The sequence below is a fragment of the Chiloscyllium punctatum genome, chromosome 12, assembly GCF_047496795.1.
Source record: "Chiloscyllium punctatum isolate Juve2018m chromosome 12, sChiPun1.3, whole genome shotgun sequence".
NCBI classification, from domain to species: domain Eukaryota; kingdom Metazoa; phylum Chordata; class Chondrichthyes; order Orectolobiformes; family Hemiscylliidae; genus Chiloscyllium; species Chiloscyllium punctatum.
The window spans coordinates 66,834,398-66,855,522 of NC_092750.1; the positions used below are offsets into that span (position 1 = coordinate 66,834,398).

The 21,125-nt window shown below is 47.8% G+C and overlaps 1 protein-coding gene across 7 annotated transcripts in view; it reads left to right on the top strand.

The window, feature by feature from the left end:
• Positions 1-21,125, top strand: part of grip2b (glutamate receptor interacting protein 2b) — a 334,440-nt gene that overhangs the window by 213,020 nt on the left and 100,295 nt on the right. For all 7 annotated transcript variants that reach the window (XM_072582688.1, XM_072582694.1, XM_072582689.1 and 4 more), the window contains exons 2-4: positions 5,579-5,659; positions 7,613-7,748; positions 15,481-15,626. In XM_072582688.1, coding sequence (XP_072438789.1) covers positions 5,579-5,659; positions 7,613-7,748; positions 15,481-15,626 — 363 coding nt within the window. The remainder of the gene's footprint in view (positions 1-5,578; positions 5,660-7,612; positions 7,749-15,480; positions 15,627-21,125) is intronic.

A 21,125-nucleotide genomic window follows, 5' to 3' on the forward strand; every position in this document is an offset into this window, starting at 1 on the left:
CATCAGTAAAGTGATGGTGGCTTCACAACTGCACTACCTTAGCAATGACCTGTTCATTAACACTCAATGTAGGGTCCATCACGTCCACACAGCTCTGTACCTCATTACAAGCCTTGGTCCAAACATGGACAAAAGAGCTGAATTCCAGAGGGGAGGTGAGAGTGAAAGCCCTTGACATCAGGGCAGCTTTTGATCAAGCGGGGCATCAAGGACCCCTACCCAAAACGAGAGTCAAAGGAATCACAATGAAAACTCTCCGCTGGTTGAAGTCATACCTGGCACACAGGAAGATGGTTGTGGTTGTAGGTGGTCAGTCATCTCAGCTCCAGGACATCTCTGCAGGAGTTCCTCGGGGGAGATATTTTCAATCAACTGGTTCCGACATATTTTGACACACCAATGAATCAGGTGGGACTGAACCCAGACCTTCTGGTCCAGCATCGCTCAGGATGGATTTTTTATAATAACCACTGACCGTTCCTCAGGATAGTGTCCTCAGGCCAAACATCTCAAGCTGTTTTATTAATGACCCTTGCTCCATCATAAGGTGAGCTTGTTGATTGTGCAATGTTCAGCTCCATTTGCGACACCTCAGTTACTGAGGCAGTCCACGTAGCAATATCCGCACTTGGGCTAATAAAGGAATTTTTGTGCCACCCAAGTTGCAGGCAATGATCATCCCCACGATGAGGGAATCTAACAATCATCTCACAACATTACTATCGCTGAATTCCCCCCCGCTATCAACATCTTGGGGTTACCATTGACCAGAAACTGAACTGGACTAGTCATATAAATACCGTGGCTCCAAGAGCAGGCCAGAGTCTAGGAACCTTGCAGCAAGTAACTCACCACCTGACTCCAGAAAGCCGGAATTCATCTGTACTGTTCCCCTCAGCTTCCTTGAGTGAAAGCACGTTCTACATCTTTACCATTTTCTTCAGGAAAGAAGATTTTCCCGAATTCCGAATGGATTTAATTGATTCATTCTATATTTATGCATTTTAGTTTGGGACTCCCCATAACTAAGAACATTTTTCTCTTTATCTACTCCTTTTGTGATTTTAAAGTTTGCTCAAATCCAGTCTGGAACTTCTGGAGTGAAAGAGCCCAGGCTGCTCAGCCTTCCTGGATAAGTAATAGCCTTTCAGTTGAGTATGTGAATCTTCTTACACATTTTTTCAATGCTCTGTGTGCACCTTAGAGCATGAAGAACACAACAAGTGCATTTTTAACTTTGATTCTGAGCAGGTTTTATTTGGTTTCTCAATGATTCCGTTCTTTCTGTGTAGCGATTGATCCCATTTCTTTCTTTGATTTTTTTTTTGAAATGTGTTTGTTAATCTGATTTAAAGTGATGATTTGAGCTCCTGGTACGGTGTTATCCTCTGGACCATTTGGCCTAGCAATAGCGTTCGCTTGTCTGAATCAGAAAGTGTAGGATTTTGAACCCTGCTCTAGATAGTCCCAGTCAGTGGAGACTGAGGCCTGGCTGTGTGCGTACTGACATCTGGTGAGTGTGCGTCCTTTCCATATTTGTGTTCTGGGGCTGTTGGTTGGAATGACGGTGTTTAGATACACTGTGGGAGCTGTCCATCCTTCAGTATTGTCCTCCAAGGGAAGAGCATTAAAACACTGATGATATCTGAATGCCTTGACTTGTCATCCATTATCCCTCCGTTTTATGACACCCTAAAGATCAAAGCTTCATTTCCATAGGCTGAGTAAAGATGTGGTAATGGTGCTTCAGATTTGTTATCCCACAGGCTTTGCCTCATACGGTCTTCACCCTTCCCAAAGGATGTCCTTGGTTAATCATGTCTTTGTACCTTCATGAACGAGAACAAAGGTGTGGCTTCGCATCATAATTTTACAAACAGTGGTATTTTCTGTGATTCAGTGCATTTTGTTACTTCTGTACATGAATCACTAGTGCAGTATGATCTGGATTATACCTTGCACAGACCAGCATCCAGTAAAATGCTAGCAGAGAATGCGATCGGTACAGGAACCCTTGCTCCAGCCAGTGATGGCTAGAATTTGGTAGATACCACCTTATTATCAAGGAAGACAGAATAAAACGTACTCTGACACACCCAGGAATTGTTCTTTCATAAAATACATGAGTGAGCAGCTTTCACAGTGAAAGAACTTAACCCCCCTCTATTCCTTGGTTATGGAAAGCACTAAATGTGTAAGTTAACTGCTTAAAGCTGAGGAAAGTCAGCTATTAAATATAAGGAGTTTGAAGTTTGGGAGAAGATTTGTAGCTCGGGTGCTCGTTGTTGTGGTTCTGTTCGCCGAGCTGGGAATTTGTCTTGCAAACATTTCGTCCCCTGTCGAGGTGACATCCTCAGTGCTTGGGAGCCTCCTGTGAAGCGCTTCTGTGATCTTTCCTCCGGCATTTATAGTGGCCTGTCTCTGCCGCTTCCGGTTGTCAGTTCCAGCTGTCCGCTGCAGTGGCCGGTATATTGGGTCCAGGTCGATGTGTTTGTTGATAGAGTCTGTGGATGAGTGCCATGCCTCTAGGAATTCCCTGGCTGTTCTCTGTTTGGCTTGCCCTATAATAGTAGTGTTGTCCTTAGTAGCCACACACACAGATGATAAGCAACATGAATTCGACTGGGACAACACTACCATTATAGGGCAAGCCAAACAGAGAACAGCCAGGGAATTCCTAGAGGCATGGCACTCATCCACAGATTCAATCAATAAGCACATTGACCTGGACCCAATATACCGGCCACTACAGCGGACAGCTCGAACTGACAACCGGAAGCGGCAGAGACAGGCCACTATAAATGCCAGAGGGAACAGCACAGAAGCGCTTCACAGGAGGCTCCCAAGCACTGAGGATGTCACCTAGACAGGGGACGAAACATCTGCAAGACAAATTCCCAGCTCGGCGAACTGAACCACAACAATAAGGAGTTTGCTCTCCCAACCTCCTCAGTGCAGCAGAGGCTTCATATGAGAGAGGTAGCACTTGTTGTATGAGGTGCCAAATCAAGGCTCCAACCCTTCATTCAGATGAATGTAAAAGATCTCATGCTATTCATTTGAAGACCAGGAAAACTCTCCCTGGCCTCTCATAGCCAGTATCTCTTGGTCAAGATTAGAGTGGTGCTGGAAAAGCACAGCAGGTCAGGCAGCATCCAAGGAGCAGGAAAATTGACGTTGCAGGCAAAAGCTCTTCCTGACGCTCCTCGGATGCTGCCTGAGCTGCTGTGCTTTTCCAGCACCACTCTAATCTTGACTCTAATCTCCAGCACCTGCAGTACCCACTTTCGCCCAATATCTCTTGGTGCCAGCCATAGCTAAGTCTTGCCTCTGACTCCGCAGATTAAGAGCTGAAGTCCCAAAGCGGGATATCAGCACAATAATCAAGGCTGATCGTCCAGTGCAATACTGCTGGAGCGCTTTGCTGTTAGAAGTGCCCTCTTTCAACTGAAACATTAAACCGAGGCCCATTTGTCTGCTCAGGTGGCTGTTAAAGTTCTTATGGCCATCTTACAAAAGAAGAGTAGGGGTGTTCTCCCAATCTCAGTCTTTATCCCTCAATAAATTTCTCCCCGTGTCTGCGTGGGTTTCCTCTGAGTGCTCCGGTTTCCTCCCACAGTCCAAAAATGTGCAGGTTAACTGAATTGGCCATGCTAAATCGCCCGTAGTGTTAGGTGAAGGGGTAAACGTAGGGGAATGGGTCTGGGTGGGTTGCGCTTTGGTGGATCGGTGTGGACTTGTTGGGCCGAAGGGCCTGTTTCCACACTGTAGATAATCTAATCTAAAAAAAATGCCATATTTAAAAAAAAAGCAGATTATCTAAGTAAGAAGATTCCAGGTACAAGTCCCAGGTGTGTTATAATCTGCATGAGCAGGTTGATTAAAAATGCTTCTGGACGTCTGCAAAGTGGATGGTGTTCTGTTTCTTAGACATTAGTACGTCTAATTAGGTTTTAAAATAGAATCGACAGCAATTATTCTTAAACAGAAGGTGCAACTGGTGCTGGATTCATTGGTTATGTGTGAGCGATCTTGATGGATGTCAAACCTGAACTCTTCATGCCTGTGAGCGTTTGCTGGGAACTGCTGTATTTTCAATATTACAGCAGTGCCTGCTCTTCAAAAACTGCTGAATTCCTCTAAAGCCCTTTGAAGCATCTGGTGATCACAGAGAGATGTATAAATGGAAGATCTTCTTTTCTCAAACAGTTAGCAACACAAACTCAGATCATTATCACAGTCGCTGTTTGTGGGATCTTGCTGCGTCCAAATTGAGTGAGAGTGTTGACCCCGGACTGGTTTTCACATCTAATGCAAAAATACACCCACCAGCACAAGAATCTTCAAGTGCCATCCGCTGAGACTTTCAGTTCAATATTCGAGAATAGAGATTGAACCCTCTGACCATCTGACTCAGACAAGACCACTACCAACTGAGCCATGGCTGGTACCTGTTATGTGTTTGCATGCTGTACGTGTAACCAACTTTTTGAAAAAATTCATTCACAGGATGACGCCAGCACTTTTGTCCATCCCAGAGGGCAGTGAAGAGTCAACCATATTGGGTGGAGTCACATTTCGATAAGGAGAACAGTTTCCTTCCCTAAAGGACATTAATGAACCAGATGGATTTTACCTATAATCATTGGATCCATTCAGTGTGGAAATAGGCCCTTTGGCCCAACACGTCCACACCGCCCCTCCGAAGAGTAACCCACCCGGATCCATTCCCCTACCCTATCACTCTACATTTACCCCAACTAATGCACCAAACTTATACATCCCTGAAGACCATGGGCAATTTAGCATGGCCAGTTCACCTAACCTGCACATCTTTGGACTGTGACAGGAAACTGGTGCACCCAGAGGAATCCCACAGGGACATGGGGAGAATGTGCAAACTGCACACAGGCAGTCACCCGAGACTGGAATCAAACCTGGGTCCCCTCGCACTTGAGGCTGCAGTGCTAACCATTGAGTCACTGTGCTGCCCAATCATCATCAGACTCTTGATCCAGATTTTTATTGAATTCATGGCATGGTGGCTCAGTGGTTAGCACTGCTGCCTCACAGCGCCAGGGACTCAGGTTCGATTCCAGCCTTGGGCGACTGTCTGTTTGCACACTCACCCCGTGTCTGTGTGGGTTTCCTCCGGGTGCTCCGGTTTCCTCCCACAGTCCAAAGATGTGCAGGTCAGGTGAATTGGCCGTGCTAAATTGCCCGTAGTGTTAGGTGCATTAGTCAGAGGGAAATGGGTCTGGGTGGGTTTCTCTTCGGAGGGTCGGTGTGGACTGGTTGGGCCGAAGGGCCTGCTTCCGCACTGTAGGGAATCGAATCGAATCTAATCTAATCAAAATCGACAATCTTCCGTAACAGGATACGAACCCGAGTTCCAAGAACATTACTGGATTTCTGGATTAACAGTCGAGTGATAATACAACTAGGTTATAACCTCCCCATACAGGAGAATCAGCTCCAAGTGGAACTAAAGGCGGAGGTGCAGCAGAAAGAGTAGGACTGAAGGTATTGTTGGACTGCGCTTGAATTGTCTAACTCCAACCTTGTGGTTTAATTACAGATGATGGCCCCTACGCGAAGGGGAGAAAAGAAACGGCAGCATCCGAAACAACAGTGTGCGCACGGAGGCAGAGCATACCAGGTACAGAGCTGATAACCAGAGGTTGAGGAAGGAGGTTACTTCCTTACCTCAACTTTCCACCTCTCCCACTTCCCCGGGGCACCCACCCAACCTCTCGGTAGATGCTGCATGAAATGGAGCTGTTAGGGTTCGGCTGACTGGGAAGGGCAGGGGTCGAAACACTGATTGACGTGAGGGCAAGCATGGATCTGAATCTTCCAGTCCTTGCGGACAGACTGAATCCTGCTCCTGGGGGGTGGTACAGAGGCAAGCCTTCCAAAGCCACTTGGAAAGAGTCCGTATTGACTGGGAATGGTGCGGTGGGTGTCGTTTCATCCTCTCTGACTGCACGCTCCATCTTGCACCTGACTGAGCCACTGGCTCGGGAATTGCCAACTCACGGTGTGAGCGAGAGCGTGTTCCTCTTTCGGGGGGCCCGTGGCTACGGATTGCTGAAACATTACAGCAGATGGACCCTCACACTGTTGGGTTGGCATTGGTTGTCTGCCCTGGACAGTCGACACCTTTTGCGGTGCTCCATGGGCGCCCTGCCCTGGGTAGGCTTGCCCCTGACGCGACCAACAGTGCAGCTCTCGCTGTCGACCAGATTGGGCATGTGGGGCTGAAAGCCGAATTTTAAATCCACGGCCTGCTGCCTGAGCATAGCAAAGCCGAGTGGAGAATGGACGGGACGTTGTGCATTACGACTGAAGAAATTGCTGCAGAAACTGGACAGCACCCAGTGGACAGGGAAACAAGAGTTCTCATCAACCAGTTTCTCTCTCCACGGAAGCTGCCAGAGTTTCAGCCTTTCAGATTTCAAATCTCTGTCACGTCCTGCTCTGGCGGATCATTGAGTCCGACTGAATAAAGTCGAGTTGTGGCTGATGTGCGTTTGATTATTGTTTTGAGAGGGCAAAAGAAGGTCATTGTGCATCTTTTATTGGACCGCTGAGTATCTATCTGTCGTTAATCTCCTTATTACTGCAGTGTGGATACTATCAAATCCCTTTTGGAACATGAGCAGGAACCACCAGAGTAGAGATGCGAAAAATCTTTTTGTTTCCTGCAACCAATTTCTTCCTTCACCTAGCACTGCCACTGAGGGGGAGGTAGAGGGAGACTTTAAAAGTAGCACTCAACTGCAATTGAATATTTGCCTGCAAAGGCAATCAATTACAGACCGTAGAATGGTTCAGCACATTCTGCCCATTGTACCTGTGCTAGCTCGCCAATAAACCTTGTTCCCTGATTCTGTCCACACAAGCAACCTTTCCTTCTTAGTATTTATTTATTTATTTATTCTCCTGATCAAAAGTCAAGGTGTGCAAGAGCTCAAAAGTACACTTGATCACCAATAGCTGGAGATATTATAAGAACAAGGATGGTTCTTATAATAGTTAAACCAGTGAAGGACCGGTGTGCTTAAAGTGAGTACTTGTGGAGGAAGCGCGAACTAACAAAGGCAGAATTATTTTAAAGGTGATTAAAAATATCCGAGAATAAATATCCAAATAAATATGCCACTGGCATTCAGGAGCACTAAGAGGACATGTCAGCTATGATTTCTGACAGATTCCTCGGGTTTTTAAGATTGGAGTGGTGCTGGAAAAGCACAGCAAGTCAAGCAGCATCCAAGGAGCAGGAAAATTGACATTTCGGGCCAAAGCCCTTCATCAGATAATGGACTTAAACAATAAGGGGGCTCTCACTCGGAATTATAGTTATAATTTTTCAAGGTGTTACCTTAAGTGTGAAGTCTCAATACAAGCAGGTATTGGGAAGTGAAGGCGACAGTGGTGGTGCAGTGAGGAGCAACAGTAAGTGGGCAGCTCTTTCAATGAGTCAGCAACCACACATACGACGGGGGTGACTGGGCTATTTCTGCAATGTGTGGTCCTGTGATCCTAACGCAGGACGGAGTCTCAAGCAGCGGATATATATATATATGTTACTATTGTGTCTCACTAATAGAGGAGCTGAAGGGGATCACGGTGGTGGACCTCATCAAGAAAGAAGGCTGCACCCTGGGGCTGACAATATCTGGCGGGACTGACAAAGATGGCAGGCCCCGAGTATCGAACCTGCGACCTGGAGGGTTGGCTGCCAGGTGAGGCGTACAATCAACCAGTACCATTCTCCTTTGCTACAATTTGTTTAGAACTCACCGTGTTTATTTCTCTTTAACAAAAATACAGTTATACTTTGTACCTGTTCATCATCTGAGCCACCTCTCGAGTATCCTATCCCGTAGCTGGTTCCAAGCCTCAGCTTAGACAGGGGAAGACAATCTCTTTGGTATAGTGGCTCAGTGGTTAGCATCGCTGTCTCACAGCGCCAGGGAGCCAGGTTCGATTCCACGCTTGGGTGACTGCGCGGAATTTGCACATTCTCCCCATGTCTGCATGGGTTTCGTCCGGGTGCTCCAGTTTCCTCCCACAATTCAAAGATGTGCAGCCTAATTGGATTAGTCATGGGAAATATAGGGTTACAGGGATAGGATGGGGGTGGGGGTGTTGGGGTGGGGTAGGGGGGGTATCTGGGAGGGATGCTCTTCAGAGGGTTGGTATGGACTGAATGGCCTGATTTCAGACTGTAGGGATTTTGTGATTTGAAGTACAGAGTGGAGCAAGCATATACCTGGATCAGCTCGAGGTGTCTGTGTCATCAGCGTGGGCAATCCTGGCTACTTCTCAGGTTTTGTTTTTGTTCTGAAACCACCTCCTTCGTTAATGAATGTCATCGGGCGATTATGGTATTGTGCCAAAAAATAATTCCTTAAATTCACTGAGACTGCAACTCTCCAAGAAGGTATCTACAGGCTACAAGAAAGGATTACAGTTATACAGTGCCCTGAGTGTCCCCAGAGCATTATCGAACCAGTGAGTGTAAATTTTGTAAGGTTCCAAACCTACTTCAGCCAGAGTAAGAATTGAACTGTCACTGAAGATGATGGTTGGCACGTTTGCCTTCATTAGTCAGAGCACTGCGTATAGGAGTTGGGACGTCATTTTGTGGGAGTCCAAGACAGTGGAGAGGCCACTTTTGGAGTACTGCATACAATTCTGGTCACCCTGCTATCGAAAGGCTGTTATTTAACTGGAAAGGGTGCAGAAAAGATTGGCAAGGGTGTCACTGAGACTAGACTGTTTGAGTGATAAGGCTAGGCTGGGACTTCTTTCAGTGGAGCGTCGGAGGCTGAGTGGTGACCGTAGAGATTTATAAAATCACGAGGGTCATAGATAAGATGAATAATCAAGGCCTTTTCCCCTGGGAAGGGGAGTCCAAAACTAGACGGCATGGGTTGAAGGTGAGAGGGAAAAAGGGACCTAAGCGGCAACATTTTCATACAGAGAGTGGTGCATACATGGAACTAAGTGTACTGTACCACCGGAGGAGTGGGTGTCTTGGTGTACTGGAGGAGTGGGTGTCTGGGTGTACCGTACCACTGGAGGAGTGGGTGTCTGGGTGTACCATACCACTGAAGGAGTGGGTGTCTGGGTGTACCGTACCACTGGAGGAGTGTGTGTCTGGGTGTACCGTACCACTGGAGGAGTGTGTGTCTGGGTGTACCGTACCACTGGAGGAGTGTGTGTCTGGGTGTACTGTACCACTGGAGGAGTGTGTGTCTGGGTGTACCGTACCACTGGAGGAGTGGGTGTCTGGGTGTACCGTACCACTGGAGGAGTGTGTGTCTGGGTGTACTGGAGGAGTGGGTGTCTGGGTGTACTGGATGAGTGGGTGTCTGGGTGTACCGTATCACTGGAGGAGTGGGTGTCTGGGTGTACTATACCACTGGAGGAGTGGGTGTCTGGGTGTACCGTACCACCGGAGGAGTTGTGTCTGGGTGTACCGTACCACCGGAGGAGTGGGTGTCTGGGTGTACCGTACCACTGGAGGAGTGGGTGTCTGGGTATACTGTACCACTGGAGGAGTGGGTGTCTGGGTGTACCGTACCACTGGAGGAGTGGGTGTCTGGGTGTACCGTACCACCGGAGGAGTGGGTGTCTGGGTGTACTGTACCACTGGAGGAGTGGGTGTCTGGGTGTACTGTACCACTGGAGGAGTGGGTGTCTGGGTGTACCGTACCACTGAAGGAGTGGGTGTCTGGGTGTACTGGAGGAGTGGGTGTCTGGGTGTACTGGAGGAGTGGGTGTCTGGGTGTACTGTACCACTGAAGGAGTGGGTGTCTGGGTGTACTGGAGGAGTGGGTGTCTGGGTGTACTGGAGGAGTGGGTGTCTGGGTGTACTGTACCACTGGAGGAGTGGGTGTCTGGGTGTACTGGATGAGTGGGTGTCTGGGTGTACTGTACCACTGGAGGAGTGGGTGTCTGGGTGTACTGTACCACTGGAGGAGTGGGTGTCTGGGTGTACTGTACCACTGGAGGAGTGGGTGTCTGGGTGTACCATACCACTGGAGGAGTGGGTGTCTGGGTGTACCATACCATTGGAGGAGTGGGTGTCTGGGTGTACCGTACCAATGGAGGAGTGGGTGTCTGGGTGTACCATACCATTGGAGGAGTGGGTGTCTGGGTGTACCATACCACTGGAGGAGTGGGTGTCTGGGTGTACCGTACCACTGAAGGAGTGGGTGTCTGGGTGTACTGGAGGAGTGGGTGTCTGGGTGTACCGTACCACTGGAGGAGTGGGTGTCTGGGTGTACCGTACCACTGGAGGAGTGGGTGTCTGGGTGTACCGTACCATTGGAGGAGTGGGTGTCTGGGTGTACCATACCATTGGAGGAGTGGGTGTCTGGGTGTACCATACCACTGGAGGAGTGGGTGTCTGGGTGTACCGTACCACTGAAGGAGTGGGTGTCTGGGTGTACTGGAGGAGTGGGTGTCTGGGTGTACTGTACCACCGGAGGAGTGGGTGTCTGGGTGTACCGTACCACTGGAGGAGTGGGTGTCTGGGTGTACTGTACCACCGGAGGAGTTGTGTCTGGGTGTACCGTACCACCGGAGGAGTGGGTGTCTGGGTGTACTGTACCACTGGAGGAGTGGGTGTCTGGGTGTACTGTACCACCGGAGGAGTGGGTGTCTGGGTGTACTGTACCATTGGAGGAGTGGGTGTCTGGGTGTACCGTACCATTGGAGGAGTGGGTGTCTGGGTGTACTGTACCACTGGAGGAGTGGGTGTCTGGGTGTACTGTACCACTGGAGGAGTGGGTGTCTGGGTGTACCGTACCACTGGAGGAGTGTGTGTCTGGGTGTACTGTACCACTGGAGGAGTGTGTGTCTGGGTGTACCGTATCACTGGAGGAGTGGGTGTCTGGGTATACTGTACCATTGGAGGGGTGGGTGTCTGGGTGTACTGTACCACTGGAGGAGTGGGTGTCTGGGTGTACTGTACCACTGGAGGAGTGGGTGTCTGGGTGTACTGTACCACTGGAGGAGTGGGTGTCTGGGTATACTGTACCACTGGAGGAGTGGGTGTCTGGGTATACTGTACCACTGGAGGAGTGGGTGTCTGGGTTTACTGTACCATTGGAGGAGTGGGTGTCTGGGTGTACTGTACCACTGGAGGAGTGGGTGTCTGGGTATACTGTACCACTGGAGGACTGGGTGTCTGGGTTTACTGTACCATTGGAGGAGTGGGTGTCTGGGTGTACTGTACCACTGGAGGAGTGGGTGTCTGGGTGTACTGTACCATTGGAGGAGTGGGTGTCTGGGTGTACTGTACCACTGGAGGAGTGGGTGTCTGGGTGTACTGGATGAGTGGGTGTCTGGGTGTAATGGAGGAGTGGGAGTCTGGGTGTACCGTACCATTGGAGGAGTGGGTGTCTGGGTGTACTGTACCACTGGAGGAGTGGGTGTCTGGGTGTACTGTACCACTGGAGGAGTGGGTGTCTGGGTGTACTGTACCACTGGAGGAGTGGGTGTCTGGGTGTACCATACCACTGGAGGAGTGGGTGTCTGGGTGTACTGGAGGAGTGGGTGTCTGGGTGTACCATACCACTGGAGGAGTGGGTGTCTGGGTGTACCATACCACTGGAGGAGTGGGTGTCTGGGTGTACACTGTCACTGGAGGAGTGGGTGTCTGGGTGTACCATACCACTGGAGGAGTGGGTGTCTGTGTGTACCGTATCACTGGAGGAGTGGGTGTCTGGGTGTACCATACCACTGGAGGAGTGGGTGTCTGGGTGTACCATACCACTGGAGGAGTGGGTGTCTGGGTGTACTGTACCACTGGAGGAGTGGGTGTCTGGGTGTACCGTATCACTGGAGGAGTGGGTGTCTGGGTGTACCGTATCACTGGAGGAGTGGGTGTCTGGGTGTACTGGAGGAGTGGGTGTCTGGGTGTACTGTACCACTGGAGGAGTGGGTGTCTGGGTGCACTGTACCACTGGAGGAGTGGGTGTCTGGGTGTACTGGAGGAGTGGGTGTCTGGGTGTACCGTACCACTGGAGGAGTGGGTGTCTGGGTATACTGTACCACTGGAGGAGTGGGTGTCTGGGTGTACCGTACCATTGGAGGGGTGGGTGTCTGTGTGTACCGTACCACTGGAGGAGTGGGTGTCTGGGTATACTGTACCACTGGAGGAGTGGGTGTCTGGGTGTACTGGAGGAGTGGGTGTCTGGGTATACTGTACCACTGGAGGAGTGGGTGTCTGGGTATACTGTACCACTGGAGGAGTGGATGTCTGGGTATACTGTACTACTGAAGGAGTGGGTGTCTGGGTATACTGTACCACTGGAGGAGTGTGTGTCTGGGTGTACCGTACCACTGGAGGAGTGGGTGTCTGGGTGTACTGTATCACTAGAGGATTGGAGTGCTGCAGCAGTGAAGGGGAAGGAATCGGAGGCTGCGATGAAATAAAAGAAAAACAATACCAGTCCTTCACTAACTGACAGATTATGTCCTTCATTCAAATCTCTGTTCCACGCTTGGCTCCCTAGGAGATTTGAGCATTCCCAGGTACTTCATGACTGTTGTGTAACCAGCAATGTAAAGGCATTTTCAAGTCATGCAAGTGAGCTCTGGCCCAGTCTATCTGCACTCTGCTACTGTCTTCCAGCACCATGTGAAGGGAAGTGGAATTGCTGAAACAAGGTTTATATTGGAGTCAATCAATTCATTGCTTTTAAAAAAAAGATTAAACTTAATTAAATGGTTGCTTGTTTCTTTGCTTTTAAAAGTCCTTCCTGCACTGCCACCCTTGGCATGGAGCCAAGCCAGGTCTTATCCCGATTCTCTGACTGATCACTTCCATCTCTCCTGCAGCTGACTGTCCAATCACTAACTGGCTCTATTGCAGTGACAGTGTCTCTGAATTTTGACAAATGTCGCCAGAGATTCTGGTGGAAGAGGCATCACAACCAGTCACTTCTGCAACTTGTGTGAAAGGAGTTGTCAGTCATGAACTTAACTGAGAGTTTGGAAGAGGTTGGATTAGCAGAGAGGCCTGCACCCAATATACCCAGAGAGGGCCCTTTTGTTTCCTGTACAAAGGGCAATAAGTATTAGCTACAATCAGGTTGATCATCCTTCCCCATCCCCCCCAATCATCTCATCATTCCTGCCCTATAGGTCTTGAGGCTAATTAACCTCCGTATCTCATTGGAACAACTGCTCTCCTTCGATGGGAATGATTCACCCAGTTTCTCTCTGGTTAGAGTGATTATGTTCCGTGTGAGTACAGTCTCCCACATTTACCTCCCTCAGTATTTACTGTTCATTGAACTAGATGTTGAAAAGAGCAGCCAAGCCCATCCTGATCTCCTGGACAATTACACCGCTCAGAGTCGAAGAGTGAGGTGCTGGAAAAGCACAGCCGGTCAGACAGCATCCGAGGAGCAGGAGAGTCGACGTTTCGAGCATAAGTTCTTCATCAGGAGCTGCTTCATTCCTGATGAGGAGCGTATACTCAAAACGTCGATCTTCCTGCTCCCTGGATGTTGCCTGGCCGGCTGTGCTTTTCCAGCACCTCACTCTTTGACTCTAATCTCCAGCAACTGCAGCCCTCACTTTCTCCTTGTTAATTATAGCCCTCAGCCAACACCAAAAAAACAGGCAGGGCATTTTGTAATCATCATGTTCAGTGATGTTAATGACACATCTCTGGAGCAGGTGAACTCACGCTACCAACCACATTGCAAATCATGTCCTAAACTGGATGCTTTAATAACTTATCTGTTGGGAGGTCTGTGCCGATGTGCAGTGTGCAATTACTCCACATGAGCTCTGAAACACTGTGGGATGTTCCGAGGGGATGGAAGGAACTGTATGAATGCAAACGTTTTGCACCCGGACCCAGGTGTTTGCCAATCCACAGTGCAGCCTCTGGCCGACAGGGTGAGCTGGAGACTCTGTCTTCCCAGGGCAGTGAGTGAAAGTCTGACCTCCACTGTGCATTCTGCGCACGGCTTAATTCCTGCGCCACATGGAAGGGGACGAGTAACTTTATCCCTGGTAACTAAAATCCGTTACACATTGGGAAGGACTACACTGCATCTGTGAAATTGGGTTCACTTCTGGCTGCTCAGTGTGGAAGTGGCTAAGTCCCGTTTCATACTGCAGAAGCTTGAGGTGACTCATTTTCCAGATCAGACGTTAGACCGAGACACTGTCTGTCTTCTCAATCAGACACAAAGAATTCTACAGCTCTGTTCTGACAAAGGACAGCGGTGTTCTCCTCAGGATTACTCAACTAATACTTATCCTTCAACAAAAGGCAGGTCTATTTCGAGCAATGAGAGAGCAGCAATTGCTGTTTGTGAGATCTTGCTGTGCTGATGTTGGCTGCCATGATTCCGGCAGTACAAATGTAAGATGCATTTTGAAGAACCGACTCAAAGCGTTAACTCTGTTTCTCTCTCCACAGACGCTGCCAGACCTGCTGAATTTCTCCAGCAGTCTCTGCTTTTTGTTTCAGATTTCCAGCATCCCTGGCATTTTGTGATTATTTGCACCACACTGCACGCAAAGGGCATTGAAGCGTAACTGGGGCTACAGAAATGGAAGGCCTTTCTTGATGGCTCTCCCCTTTTAATTTCCATTTGTGTTGGGTCAAGACACAAGAAATTGGCCCCCTCCTGCCTGCTCCATCATTCAATAGGACTTTACTGGCCTTCTATCTCAATCCCACCTTCCCACATTACGCGACATTTCCTGTGTACACTCGGCTCTGTCAAGCATATTTTTAAAGGTGCTTGACACTGAGTGTTCACAGCTCTCTGCTGTGCAGAATTCTAGTGAGTCACTACTCTTTTGAGTTGAACTTACACGGTTGGCATCATTCTGGCTGAGGCAGATTTGCAACATGTCTCCTCATTTGCTTCTTGCTCCAATAAAGTGAAATGCCAATGCTCCCTTGTGGACAATGGGTAATTACCCACCTATTTCAAAGACTCAGCACTGTTTAGATTACAGTTGAGCTCCTTCGTATTGGAATCAGGAATTTGGAAACCTATGGGATGGTCTATTCTCAGCCAGAGGCTCAAAATGGCCGCACCGACATTGGCAGGTATTGGCAGAAGTTCCCCCTGATTTCTGTCATAGGCTTGTAGGCTGACCCTCTCACTGGGAGATAGAATGAAGTTATGGGATTGCAATTCTTCCCTTGCTGAGCTAACATTCAATAATGGGGTCACCAGGGGGGTAGTTCAGGATGGCACACCAGCACCCTCTGATCTGTTTTACCTTAGCATGGGCAGAGGACTGAGCTGGTGCCAGGAAGAAGATAATCTATGAGTAAAGACTCAGAAAGATGGAGTTTCCAATCCAGGTTTGTCCAGTCCAATCCCCGAAGAGAGTAATCCTGTGTGGGTGGTGCATCTTGCAATTTTATTGTTAAACCAGTCTGCCTTACCACGCCTTCATTGATCCAATTCCTCATTGTAGGAGTGACCAGCTAAACATTGGAGACTACATCAAGTCAGTTAATGGGATCAACCTGACCAAGCTACGGCACAATGAGATTATCAGCCTGCTGAAGAACGTGGGAGAACGGGTGGTCCTTGAAGTGGAATATGAGCTTCCTCCTGTTGGTGAGAGCATGAAGCCTCCTGAGTCACTGTTCTTTTAAACAAAGACTAACCAGAATGGGCTGAGTCAGGATTATAGACCATGGACATATGGTGGTGCCTTCATGTTGTTACTGTGTTGTTTCATATCCATTCAAAGTGAGGGAAGTTTTTTGGGGGTGGGGTGGAATGGGAATAAAAAGGATCTTTTTCAGGGCTCCTTGTCAGCTTTACCTACCCCAAGTCAGGTATAGTGTGGCTAGACACACAGTGCTATGCCCTCTGCTGTTCCCAATTACACCTCAACCTCAATCCTCAACAAGGCCTTCCCCCCCTCAGAATCACCAGATAGGTTCAGATGCTGAATACCCAGTTACCCCAGTAGATCTCAGTGTTCCTGAAGAGCAGCCCTACTCCAGCATTATAACAGCTGTCTGGCCTAGGCTGTGGTTGTCTCTACCAGAACCATTTGAGATACCAGAGGTAAATTCACTACTACCAATCCTTCCGACCAGGATTTGTCCAAGTTACAGAAATCAAGTGGGGAACAATGACCACATGAAATCTTTGGCAGACAACAGGCTCAGTTTGTTGAACAAAGAACAAGAACTTATCTAGAACATCATAGCGAGTTCCATCTGAGTTCAATGATAGCCTCATGTGAGTGCACTAGCTAGAATTAAGAGCAAGTACGCATGACCATTTGGCTACACTGAGCTTAGTGCTTAGAAACGGGGACTGGAAATTTGGTTAAATCCACCCAGGACGAGTCCTTTATCTCCTGATTAATGGAAATTCCTTAGTAAGTTACTCTTTTCAAGTGTAACTGCCTTGTACAACATTCATGCAAATCTAACCTATTTTCGAATCAAACTTTTCACATATGTTATTCCACCCCTCTGGGACAGGTGGGACTTGAACCTGAGCCTCCTGGTCCAGCGATAGGGACACTGCCCTTGTATCACAAGAGGGTCCAACTCTGTATATAATGTCCTGTGAAGACTGCCACAAAGTCAGTTTCAATTCGTTTGGGATTGCCTGTGTTTGTAGATATTTTTCCTAATCAACCTGCTCAGACATGGTATTCCACACTTCTGGAGCAGGTGGGACTTGACCCTGACCCTCCTGGTCCCGAGGTAGGCACACTGTCACTGTGAACAAGAGCTCTCTGTTTTTTTTCAGTTATCGACTGTTGTCCACCAAGCTAATTTATTGTAGGAATTACAATTGGCATTCCATCCACTCCATATATATATAGATACAAGGCTAATGTTCATCTCAGTGCGCCACAAGGTACCTCCTGCTGATGTTGTCTCAATGTTTTTTAACTCGTATTACATTAAGTCAAGGACTGCTTGATGCAGCAGTATAAAGGACTTATTCTGTACCCCACCTGTTATTGTAGCCGCACTAGGATTATTTGCTGGGAAGATGTCGAAGGAGCTTGATGCTGCTTCTAACTCCCAGCTCTGGCTGGCTTCTGAAGCTTGACTGTGCGAAAGTGGAATAATGTCTCAGGTTCCCCACTACTTCCAGCAAATTAAAATTACCACCAGATAAAGAGAGACAGGGAGAGAGTCAGGAAGTGACAGACTGGTGCTCAGATTGACCATAATATAGAGGAGCTGAAAATGTGTTGCTGGAAAAGCGCAGCAGGTCAGGCAGCATCCAAGGAGCAGGGGAATCGACGTTTCGGGCATCAGCCCTTCTTCAAGCTCATGCCCGAAACGTCGATTCTCCTGCTCCTTGGATGCTGCCTGACCTGCTGCGCTTTTCCAGCAACACATTTTCAGCTCTGGTCTCCAGCATCTGCAGTCCTCACTTTCTCCATAATATAGAGGAGCAGAATTAGGCCATTCAATCCATTGACTCTGCTCCACCATTTGATCATGGCCGATATGTTTCTCAACCCCATTCTCCTGCCTTCCCCCTGTAACCCTTGATCCCCATAGCAATCAAGAATCAGTCTATCACTTTCAAGACAATCAATGACTTGACCTCCACAGCCCTCTGTGGCAATGAGTCCCACAGATTCACCACCTTCTGGCTGAAGAAATTCCTCATCTCAGTTCCAAAGGAATCATTCCTTCACTTTAATGCAATGCTCCCGAGATCCTAATCTCTCTTACTAGAGGAAACATCATCTTCACACCCACTCTACGAAGGCTTCTGCATGTTCTGTAAGTGTCAATGAGATCCCCCCCCCCACCACCCTTCCCCATCCTTCTAAACACCATCAAGTACAGACTCAGAGTCCTAAACTGCTCCGTGTTGATGGAGACAAGATACTGGCATTGAAAGAGGATTGGCTGACTGGAAAAGGCAGAGAGTGTGGATCAAGTGGTCTTTTTCAGGATGGCAGCTGGTGACTAGTGTAGTTCCACAGGGGTCACTGTTGGAACCACAACTATTCACATTTGACATTAATGATCTGGATGAAGGAATTGAGAGCATTGTTGTTCAGTTTGTAGATGACACCAAGACAGGTGGAGGGACAGGTGGTGCTTAGGAAGTGGATAGGCTGCAGAAGGGCTTGGATGGGCTGGGAGAATGGGCAAAGAAGTGGCAGATTGGTCTACAATGTGGGAAAGTGTGAGATTATCCACTTGGTTGGATGAATGGGGGCATAGACTATTTTCTAAATGGGGACAGTCCTCAGGAGTTTGAAACACAAAGGGACTTGGGAGTCCTAGTTCAGGATTCTCTTAACGTTGACATGCAGGTTCGGTTGGCAGTCAGGAAGGCAAATGCAATGTTAGCATTCATTTCAAGAGGACTAGAATACATGAGCAGAGATGTACAGCTGAGGCTGTCTAAGGCTCTGGTCAGACCGCATTTGGAATATGGTGAGCTGTTTTGGGCCACGTATCTAAGGAATGACGTACTGGCATTGGAAGACTCCAGAGTAGGTTTCCAAGAATGAACCTGTGGATGAGAGGCTTGTCATATGAGAAGCAATTGAAGATTCAATCAGGAGAGAAAGAATAATAAAGGGATAGAGAAAGAATCATAGAGATTGATGATAAGAGATGGAGAGAATCAGAGAGAGATGGACAGACTGAGAGAGAGAACCAGAGGCTGAAAGATGAACAGACCAAGAAAATCAGAGAGAGTGAGTGAGTGAGCTACTGATGACCTGGAAGCCAATTTTTCTGTACTTTTACAAACGAAAAAGCCTACAAGGTGCCCAAGTTGGGATTCTAAAGTGCATGTTGGTTTTGTCTGCACTTAACACAAGATATCTTCTCATCAAAGAAAGAATGGGCACTTCGGGATTCATTAAGCAGTTGATAGTGACTTAAAATATCTGCTGATATTTATTAAGAAGGCTCCATGACAGTTTGGTGTCTAATGCTACACGTAATGCCCTTTCCTAAGAGTGCGCCAGCAGATTGGATATAAAGGATGAATATTCAATGCCGTAAGTTTATGAAAAAGTAAAAAAATAAGTTCCAAACAACACTTCTTCTATTGAATGGTGATCCCTTAAGATATTACCACCTGTCCTCTTGTTCACCGTACAGCACTTCAGTCACAGAGTGTAAATCGGCACCCATGGGTGACATCTGACAAAAACCAACTGACGTTGGATCCTCAGAACCACCAAATCATTGACGGTTTTGATGATTGAAAGCTTACAGTGTATTTTCTGTCCTGTTAGTGTCAGCGTTTTGATTGTCCCAGGTTGGGAGACGGAGGAATTATTGCTCTCTGAATGCTGGACAATGGTTGTCTTCCTCATTGGTGGGGATAGAAGCTTTTGCTAACCAGGATGGTACTGCACCTTCCACCACCTTCATGAGTTGTCAGAGGATGTCACAGAGCAACCAGTTGGAGAGCTCCAGGGTCTGATGTGCTGAAACCTGCCTCCATAAGAAAACAGCAGCAGAGCAACTAGCTACTGTAACAGTCAGAAGTCACATAACACCAGGCTGTCGTCAAACAGGTTTATTTTGGAGCTCTGTCCCTTCATCAGGTGAAGTGGAGGGAGGCACAGAAAATAAAGTTGGACAGATATTGGGATTGAATCCTATGCTATTGGCACCAATCCAATCTAACCAGCCCTCTCGCCAACTGAGCCAATGGCCCATGAGTGTGAATTGCTTTGGCAAAGTACACTTTTACCTTAAATGTAGCTTGTAGTCCTGGAGAAAAAAAAAAGTAGAGGCTTCTGGTTGACCAGGAATCTCTCCTGCCCTTACTGCCTGAGATGAGCATATGCTGGAAGAGTTCACAGGTTGCTACGTGACCTGTTTGACTATGTTACAATGCACCTTCCATCTACTGCCATCGAGGATTCAAATCCAAGTGTCTGGCTCAGAGGCATGTGCCTAAATCTCCTTGATCCCACACCCCAATAAAATGCTGGCTTGATCTCAAGGGCTGCCACTCTACCTCTGGAGCTTATCTTTTGTTCATAGTTAGACAGTGCTGAGTGTCCTGTGGCAGAACCCGGATCAAGCACTGGTGAGAAGGCTATTGCTGAGTAAGTGCCATTTCATAACACAGTCAACAACACTCTCCATTACTTTACTAATGATTAACAGTAGACAGAGGGGATCACTGGAGGAGGCCAAGATGGAGCACTGACTCAACAGTTCTGCTTAAGGGTGCACTTCATCTTTATCTTTTGTGATAACTTGCTGGATTTTTGCCCCATCATTCAGGCTGGTCTTCGAGACTGTTTCCCTGGTCAATTGTTTAATTGTCCACCATTCATGACTGATCTGTTGGTAGTTTAACTCCATCTTTAGCAGGCTTCCTCCACTGTTTAACATGTCCATAGCCTGTGTTTTATCCTCATCTGGTTAGCATCACAATTTCAGATATACCTGGTGCTGCTGGCCTGCACTTCTCATTGAGGTGAGTCAATAGTTACTAGGTTTGCAGATGGCAGTAAAATTGGAGGTGTAGTGGACAGCAAGGAAGATTACCTCAGAGTACAATGAGATCTTGATTAGATGGGCCAACGGGCTGAGGAGTGACAGATGGAGTTTAATTTAGATAAATGTGAGGTGCTGCATTTTGGAAAGGCAAATCAGGGCAAGACTCCTACATTTAAATGGTAAGGTCATGGGGAGTGATGCTGAACAAAGAGACCTTAGAGTGCAGGTTCATAGCTCCTTGAAAGTAGAGTCGCAGTGAGATAGGATAGTAAAGAAAGCTTTTGGTATGCTTTCATTAATTGGTCAGACGATCGAGTATTGGGGTGGGAAGTCATGTTGTGGCTGTACAGGACATTTGTTTAGACCACCTTTGGAATATGTGTGCAATTCTGGTCTCCTTCCTATCAGAAGAATGTTGTGAGACTTGAAAGGGTTCAGAAAAAGATTTATAAAGATGTTACCAGTGTTAGAGAGTTTGAGCTATAAGGAGAGGCTGAATAAGTTGGGGCTGTTTTCATTTGAATGTTGGAAGCTGAGGGGTGAGCTTATAGTTGTTTATAAAATCATGAGGGGCATAGATAGTGCAAATAGACAGTCTTTTCCATGAGGTGGGGAAGTCCAGAACTAGAGGGCATAA